This window comes from Salvelinus sp. IW2-2015, linkage group LG18 (assembly GCF_002910315.2).
Source record: "Salvelinus sp. IW2-2015 linkage group LG18, ASM291031v2, whole genome shotgun sequence".
Classification (NCBI taxonomy): Eukaryota; Metazoa; Chordata; class Actinopteri; order Salmoniformes; family Salmonidae; genus Salvelinus; species Salvelinus sp. IW2-2015.
In genome coordinates, this window is record NC_036858.1 from 16,671,138 (window position 1) to 16,680,621 (window position 9,484).

General features: G+C 42.5%; 1 protein-coding gene across 1 annotated transcript in view; it reads left to right on the plus strand.

The window, feature by feature from the left end:
- Positions 1-6,602, plus strand: part of kcnh4b (potassium voltage-gated channel, subfamily H (eag-related), member 4b) — a 67,305-nt gene extending 60,703 nt beyond the window's left edge. Inside the window, 1 exon segment of the mRNA XM_070448342.1 lies at positions 2,376-6,602. Within this exon segment, the coding sequence (XP_070304443.1) occupies positions 2,376-3,512 (1,137 nt within the window). The 3' untranslated portion in view covers positions 3,513-6,602.
- Positions 6,603-9,484: the final 2,882 nt, after the last annotated feature.

Below are 9,484 nucleotides of genomic sequence, written 5' to 3' on the forward strand. Positions count from 1 at the left end.
TTCCTATGTTTCTTGTTGAGACCTACTACTACTTTCTTGCTGAGACTACTCCTATGTTTTTTTTGTTGAGACTACTACTAACTTTCTTGTTGAGACTACTACTACTTTCTGTGAGTTACTCCTATGTTTTTGTTGAGACTTAATACTGCTTTCTTGCTGAGACTACTCCTATGTTCTTGTTGAGACTACCACTACTTTCTGCTGAGACTACTCCTATAGTTCTTGTTGAGACTACTATACTTTCTTGCTGAGACTACTCCTATGTTTTTAGATGTTGAGACTACTACTACTTTCTTGCTGAGGACTACTCCTTGTTTCTTGTGAACTACTACTTTCTTGCTGAGACTACTCCTATGTTTTTTGTTGAGACTATTACTGCTTTCTTGCTGAGACTATTCCTATGTTTCTTGTTGAGACTACTATACTTTCTTGCTGAGACTACTCCTATGTTTTAGATGTTGAGACTACTACTACTTGCTGAGACTACTCCTATGTTTCTTGTTGAGACTACTACTACTTTCTTGCTGAGACTACTCCTATGTTTTTTGTTTTTGAGACTACTACTACTTTCCTGCTGAGACTACTCCTATGTTTCTTGCTGAGCATACACTTCTGTCTAAAGTCACTTTCATAGAGTTTCTATATTCTGTACAAGGCAGTGAAAGCTTGATGTTGATACAAGTTCAATTGCTGAAGGGCACCGCAGGATTTTACACACCTCATTTTAGTACTTTTTTATTTGCATAGGTCCATTTGCCTAGCTTCTTTACCAGACTTCGTAATAGTTTGACATATGCATAATCTTATGTATGACCTTATATGGGCCCTTACAAGTGTCCAACAACTCTGCATATTCTCTTTATGTTTCATCATACACTTGGCTCTTTAACATGAAGCCCCTCTTAGACAGAAACCTGGAATGGGTATACCGACGCAATATGTATAATAAGAGCATGAATATGCATGTGTACAATAAATGTTGAATAAAATACTAACAACAATTGGTGATGCAATACTTCAATTAGTGAAAATATCTATAGCATTAAGAATTTGCATATTTGCACATTCAACGCCACATCTTGGATTACATGTGAACCACTTGGTGATACTACAAAGAACGACAGAAAGTACAAATCATACTTTGAACGGTTAACCTTCTTGTGATTTAACAAACGTGTTACTGAGGCTCATAAATTCTCTCTGAAGAAAATGTATTAACCCTTAATAAATGCATATCGATAAATGGATGGCGGCATCCACCACAATCTCTGGATTTCTATTCTATTCCAATTGTATTTTATTCTATTCCAACTCTATTGTATTTTGTTCTATTCTATTCCAATTGTATTTTATTCTATTCCTATTCTATTACAACTCTATTGTATTTTATTCTATTGCAACTATATTGTATTTTATTCTATTCCAATTCTATTCCAACTCTATTGTATTTTATTCTATTCCAACTTTATTGTATTTTATTCTATTCCTATTCTATTCCAACTCTATTGTATGTTATTCTATTCCAACTCTATTGTATTTTATTATATTCCTATTCTATTCTATCCAAATTCTATTCAACTTAAATTGACTTTATTCTATTACATTCTTTGCTATTTCTACCTTTATGTAGCACAATGTGTTCTTCCATCCCTAATGTGGATGCAAATGTGTGGCAGGTGGGGCTGGAGTATACAGATGGTTCTAGGTAGGCCTTGTCTGAAGTGGGTATTAATTAATCAGCAGGGTGCTTCTGCATTGCAGAGAAAAACCTGCGAGAGCTGACTCGACAATACCAAAAATACCTGATGTTGACAACCCAACCTAACATTCTCCTCGGATTCCTTCTACCCCCCCCCCCCCCCCTCCCATGTGGCACTTCCATTTTCCTCCCTTTTTGAATCGTTACAGCCTCTCCCTCCCTCTTTTGGGATGCATGTGAAAACAGGTCATTTCTTAGTCACAGTGAACAGTAGCTAGTCAGTGTTGGATAGACGTACTTTGTGCAAGCTTCAGAGAAGTAAGAGTCACACTGTGAGGGCTGGAAATGAGTTGCAAAGATATGCTTGAGAGAATAAAAGTTGCTGTTGTTTGGGTTGGGCTATTTTGTAAGTGGTGGTCGTGTTATGAAAAGTGGCTACTGTGCCATGTTCATTTCAGACATATGTAAAGTATATATATATTTACATATTGAGATATTCAGACTTGAGATCCTCGCACTAAACTATGACTTTCGCGTAAATCATCTAGTGACGTCAGTGGGAGACTTGCATGAATATTCGACTTCAACGTGCAGATCAAAGGTCTGAATACATTCATATGTTGTCGCTTTCCCCTCCCCAATCTAACGCCTGAGTTTATGTCATCTCTTTTCCTAGATGGGCAACTTGAACAACGAAGTGTCTCAGCTGACCAAGGACCTCCATCACATGATGCACCTTCTTCAGGCCCAGGTGGCTGTGCACCACTACACAGCCTCCCTGTCCTCCTCCTATCCCTACGCCGTCCAAATGGTCTCCAACCCCAACCCCACCGCCAGCACCGGCACAGCCTACAACCTGGCCCCCAGCAGCCTGCACCTCCACCAGGACCCTGGGAGCATGGAGGGGGGACACACGGACACACTCCACCCTTGCTGGGGCTACAGTGAGGCTCCAGGGGGGAGCTGCCAGGCTAGGGCCACAGGGGGGGCACAGCCAGAGGGCCACTACCAGACCCAACCTCAGTCTTCCAGCCCAGGGTCCCCTAGCTTCTACCATGTGACAGACTCGGCGGCCGTGCCAGGACCCTGCCGGGGATCTGGTAGAACCTCACCCCATCCCTGGACTGGCCCTTCCTTGCTTAGCATTAGCCCAACCTTACAGAGTGGTGGTAGCCCAGGCACGGCTCCCACTGCTGGGCATGAGGACTTTGGCGACAGTCGCCCTGGCCTTGACACTAGCCCAGTTAGCATTAGCCAGTCCCAACCCAGCTTGTGTCTGCAGCCGCCTAGCAGCGGTTTGTACAGCTGTCGGCTGTCTAGTGCTCCCACGTCTACTCACAGCCTCCTGGATGCCTGCCCCAGCACCTACCCGCACATCTACCTAGCCTCAGAACCCCTTTTACACCCTGCAAGGCCTACCCTGGGGGAACCTGCTGCAGTCCTGGGGCTTGACGGGGGTCCAAGCCGCGACTTCCCCCAGCAATACACATCCACCTCCAGCCTCCTTGACGAGGACCTGCACAGTCTGTCTGTCCACTCCAGCCCTGGAACTGCCCCCTCCTTCCCCAGGCCATCATCCGTCTGTTCCCAGGACTCAGAGTCTCCTCCTAGGCAGGACAACTGCGCTCCTCCCCACATCCCCTTGGGAGACTCAGCAGCGGTGGGACACACCAGTCTGGAGTGCCTGCTGGGGAATGGGGGCTCCACGGAGAGCAGGGACAGCGAGAGCCCCGGGACCAGGTCGAGGAGATCCAGCCTGGGAGTTCAGACTCAGTGCACAGAGCAGTCCTGGTGCCTGGACCTGACGGACTAGTACCCTTTCCACACAAGAGAAAATAAAATAAAATATCTGGGTCAGCACACTAGGGTCTGCGCTGGCACGATAGTGTGAAAAGGTTACGCTTGGCCCTACATTTGGCCCCAACAACTCAACCCCAACCACCATCATGGGGTACTAAAAACTGGACAGGGAACTGAACAATCTTTACAAAGACAAGAAAAGTGGATATGTTACAGAGCATTATAGGTACTGTAGTACATTGTGCAACACTACGGACGTGCACTTTTGAGTGTTCTTAATGTGTGGCGTGTTTTCCCCCATTTTTTTGGGGATCACTTGTTAGTCCGCGTTCAAGCGACTTACAGCTTTACTATGCAAACGCATGTCATTTTGTGCGTTATCTTGGATTTGATAAAGTGTGTCCTTTTTAGATTTAGCTCCCTTTGAGGAGTTTCTCTCTTTCGATTGAAAGATCAACCTGAAAATGTGTATTATTGAAGTTGAAATCACGTTCGAAGTTAGAAGTGATTGTGACATAGGTAGAGGTTCTTGACTGAAACCCCTCGATCAAATGTTAGCGTGGAACAGTGGTCATTGTTACGTTCCTACACAAGTCCTCTAAAAGGGGAACTAATTCATCAAATACAAACCATGATTATATTATTAATATATAAATATATCAATGTTTAATTCAGTTCAATGAAACAACATTACACTTGGTTGAAATGGCTACCTTGACAAAAGTAATCAAAGAATGCAACCAAAACGTATTAAAGTCTCAAGAAAATAGATTCAAAATCAAGAAAGCAGTTAATGTTTTCTATTTGATGAACAGTCGTTATTTTAAAAACGCTTTCAATTTTTTCAGATTAACAAGGTTGGAGGCTGCTTACCATAGCCATACTATGGCTGTGTTTACACAGCCACCTTAAGAACCCAAATCTAATTTTCGTTCTATATCTGATCTTTTTGTCTACACTCAGTTTTACATGTGACCCATATCAGATTTGCCCATTCACACCAGAGATCTGTATATAACGCTCATGTCTCCGTCATAACAATGGGAGTCGTTGTCCCAAAGGCGGGAAGGCAAGTGACAACCTTAGGGCCAAAATAAGCCCATAGAAACGCTTTGGGCTTATTTTGGACAGATTTTGGCAAGAGTGAAACCTCTCATTTTGCCTCTTCGTCTCTGCTCACACTGATGTAGCCTCTGAAGTAGCACACAGATGCAATTCTCATTTCCTGTCACTGTTCCTTTAAATTTTGGGGTGGTTGTCATGGTCATGGCAAATCATGGTAAAAATAATAATAATAACTTTCTGAGCATCCAGACAGAGGTCACATATGGAGGATTGGGTTTGTATCAGGATTCAGCTCCACATATGGAGGTGGTATAAATCGGAAGTCAACAGATCTGATTCCATGTGGTCTTTTGCTGTTTACACGTTAGGGAAGAAGATCAGATAGTTATCAGATATGCAAATAATTGGCAAAAGATCTGAATTGGGCTGCTTCTGTAAACGCAGCATAAAGGCGTCCAATTATGAACATCATGAATAAATCTCTATACTACACATAGGGGCATTTGCTTGTTTAACCAAAAGATGACTATTTACACATTCATTTGTCAAGCAGTACTACAAGCAGTAAGCTAGTGATAGAGTGCGTCCAAAAGGGCACCCTATTCCCTATTTAGTGGCACAACTTTGGACCAAGGCCCATAGGGGTCTGGTCGAAAGTAGTATACTATATAGGGAATAAGGTGCCTTTTTGGGACGGAGCCATACACAACTGTGAATTAGTGAGTTCCCTTAAGATATTCAGTCGATATGAAGCCAATCGATATTGCGTAACCACAAAAAATGTATTTACCTTAACCTGTTCCCCCCACAGCTGGTTATTGAGCACAAGATGAGTTTCATAAGAATTTCGAAAAGGTAAAATGTCGACCTTCGAGTCAGCCATAGAGTATATAATTTGAATGATGTGTTCTGAATAGAGCTGTGTCTCTGCACTCCGAACCAGACGAGGGCTCACCTGGAAAGAGGGGTCTAACATAGCCCAAGGCAGGAAGAAATGGAGGGACCTTGTGGAGGCCTTGGTGCGATGAGGCCGAAACAACTTCTGCACTCACACAGAGATAACTCCTACAAGTAAGAATACAAGTTAAAGTATACATTTAGGCTTCCTCGCAGAGGAATTGGCTGTTATGACCTGTTACCTCATTGCATGGTGAAGTTGTTTATTCTTTTTCCTAAGGAAAAGGTATCGACAATATGTTAGCATTCTATTTGAGATACTGTAGATTGTATAGACAAATACTGTACTTGCATGACAGGTCGAGGCCGGCTGATTCACACGCACAGTTGGATGTTTTGACTTACTATTACATACTGGGCATATACGTTTTCAGATAACAGAATATATCTATTAGTTATTTTTGGTTGACGTGGTGTTTTTTTCTCTCCAAGTTAAGGCATGTTTATGTTGGAAGATAAATTGTTTTGTGTATTATCAACCTCAATCAATTCATTATTCGCAACCAAATAACATCTTGAGATAATCTAAAAAGCTGTTTATTTATTTATTCCTAACACCTATTAAGGGCTAGATTGAATCTGTATCATGGAAGATCAGCATTATAGCGCGATTGAAATTGAAAGGGCATTTCTAATTGAGTCAACATATGCAGTGTTTACCGTGAATTTGCGAACGCAGAAACATTGCCTTTAAATTTCAATTGAGCTAGTGCGGATCTACCTCTATAAGGATAGGCCTAAGTGTACAATTTAACACCCTTATACAAAGCACACATACAGTATAGTAGGAATATTCAAATAAAGCTGCAAAAAGCAGTGTACCCCCATTTTGAAAGTTAATACTATTCATTCCTAGCTAGGAAAACAGTTCCTTGAGTAAATATACTTCATATATTCTATAACTTCCAAACTATTTATGCCTGAGGGAGAAAAAACAATCTCACGTCAATATTCAGAGTATACCATCATTTTGTTTGAGATGATTTCTCCTTGACTGACATAATAAAATATGCTGACAAATCCTACTGTGTATTTTACTCAACTTTCTCTAAACTAGGGGTGTCAGACTTAACTCCCAAGAGAGAGCGCATGTTCCCTTAATCCATTAGAAACAATATTTCACAATCCATCTGTTTGTCATAGTCGCAGGCTCATGCCTTTCTGTCAGAGGAGGCTAGTTGAGGAAGAAATGCCATCCCCATTTCTCCCTACACCAGCCGCCACTGCTTTCTGTATGGCACGACGACAGCATGAGTGACACACACCAGGGAGGGGCTGTCACCGAAGAACACCACTAACTATCCAGTAATTAACAGCTTACAAAGTTTCAGTCGTTCTAGTGGCTACATTACCACAAATAAATGAGGAGTTTAGGAATTACCCAGAGTTACCCGCTCTCGTCAGGTTGGCCAGCTCTCATCAGGTCACAGTAAGTGACAGTTCAGCTTAAGATCAATGTGGAGCTCAGTTTGGCCATTTCTATTGCGGACACACACACAAACACACCAGACCTGGGCTCATATACATGCTTATTTAACTCTTTGTGTGTTAAATACTTATTTTCTCTGTATTTGAGTATTTTCTCATCGTTTTGCCGAATCAACCACTTCTACTCAAAGTCTGAACTACTTTGTTTTACTATAATGAACTCAGTCGGTGTCTCAACTTACTGTTGAGTTAGAATAGTATAATACACAACGTGACATTTCTAAATCCTCTTGTTAGGTCAGTCACTGACAGTCACTCAATGTCAGCAATTTTTGTTTTTGATTTCTAGGTAAATTGGGGCTCTATTCAATTTGTAAAGCTGAAGCGTTACAGATTCCGCAATAGAAATGTAAAGCATGTGCCCAGTGGTCCTGACCACCAGGGGGCCCCCCATTGATTTTGTAATTCACCCAGATATCATATGAACATGGCATAAATCATGGCAAAAGTTGTAGAGTTGCAGGAAATTAGCTTTGAAACGGCAACAATTTGCACAATACTTTGTTTAACCTTGTGCATCTTTATTTAACCTCCCTGATGCACTTTGTTACTTATTATCAAGGACAAAAGGAGATCAGCAGGATCCATGTTCCCCTTTGTATTTTGAATCAGAAATTACTTCACATGGATTCAATTTTCTCGGTGCACTCTATAAATAAGTTGATCCCTTGAGGCTGCTGCCAGCCTGCCTGCCTAGTACCTTCGTTCCCCCGCGCATCGTCTGTCATTCTGTGTCAGTGCGGCACGAGAACCTGGCGCCTAAATGACCCGTCACTTTTTTCACCTGCCGAGTCGCTTGGCTGCCTTCGCTCATACTGTATGCTTGTCGCTGTCACCCCGACCTGCTTTTGGGATCTAATGTCTTTACCACAGATCGTGTTCCCCCCAGGCGGGCACTGCCCCCCTGGCATCTGCCACTTTGCCCCTATTAGTTTTGGTAGGTGGTGATGGTGAGGGCTGTGGCAGGTGGTACTGGGTTGTGTGCCCATAACTCTCAACACAACAGCCCTGGGAGGGTGAAACGGTTCAGCTGAAGGATGGCTTATAGTCTGGCTGTATGGTGCTGTCTTGTTATTAGATACCTGTACCTGCTCGACTTCCACTACCTTTAAATTGCCCGATCAATGCTAATGGCCTGTTAATGAAAGTGCTTTTTTTTATGGGTCCCTTGGCATGCAGAGGAAGCAGTTAGGGACAGCATCTCTTGAAAGGTCTGCCAGGTGGCTCAACCTAAATCCAGGGTTATGTTCACTAGGCACGAAATGGAAGAAAGCGGAACCGGGAGGTACCATCTAAGCTTTAAGAAAGGCTGGTTCTCATTTTCCTTTGCAAAACGTTTTGCTACGATGCACCCCGTGAACACGAACCAGTGAATAAGGTTATCTTATATTACTTATACTGAACAAAAATATACATGTTGCAAGAATTTCAAAGATTTTACCGAGTTATAGTTCATAGAAGGAAATCAGTCAATATAAATAAATTCATTAGGCCCTAATTTACAGATTTCAGATGACTGGACAATGGGTGGGCCTGGGAGGGCATAGGCCCACCAACTTGGGAGCCAGGCCCAGCCAATCAGAATGAGTTTCTCCCCACGAAAGGGCTTTATTACAGARATAAATACTTCTCAGCACCCCCCGGATGTGGAGGTCCTGGGCTGGCATGGTTACACATGGTCTGCGGTTGTGAGGCCGGTTGGACGTCCCGACAAAATCTCTAAAACGATGTTGGAGTTAGCTTATGGTAGAGAAATTAACATTAAATTATCTGGCAACAGCTCTGGTGGACATTCCTGTAGTCAGCATGCCAATTGCACGCTCCCTCAAAATTTGAGACATCTGTGGCATTGTGTTGTGTGACATAACTGCACATTTTGGAGTGGCCTTTTATCGTTCCCAGCACAAGGTACACCTGTGTAATGATCATGCTGTTTAATCAGCTTCTTGATATGCCACACCTGTCAGGTGGATGAATTATCTTGGCAAAGGAGAACTGCTTACTAACAGGGATGTAAACGAATTTGTGCACAACATTTTAGAGAAATACACTTTTTGTGCATATGGAACATTTCTGGGATCTTTTATTTCAGCTCATGAAACATGGGACCAACACGTTACATGTTGCATTAATATTTTTGTTCAGTATACATTCAAAAGTAACATGTTTGAGATTMTAATATTGTCGCAACATTAGGAACGTCCTTACCGTGTCATGTTGTCAGGAGCAGTACACGGTCACTGATATGCCAATAACTTTGGCAGACAGACAGACACGTATCTGGCAGCGGGAAAATATAAGGTTGTCCTGGAGAATACACTCGGTGCAAAAAAAACTGGGGGGATAGCTAAAAAAAAGTGAACAGTGAAGGGAGGGAGAAAAGGGAGTGATTCGGAAAAAGCCCAACTGACTCAAATGTAATAAACTGGTGAAGTCCCTAAGAGAGTATACATCAGTTTGTCAGGCCCTCAACAT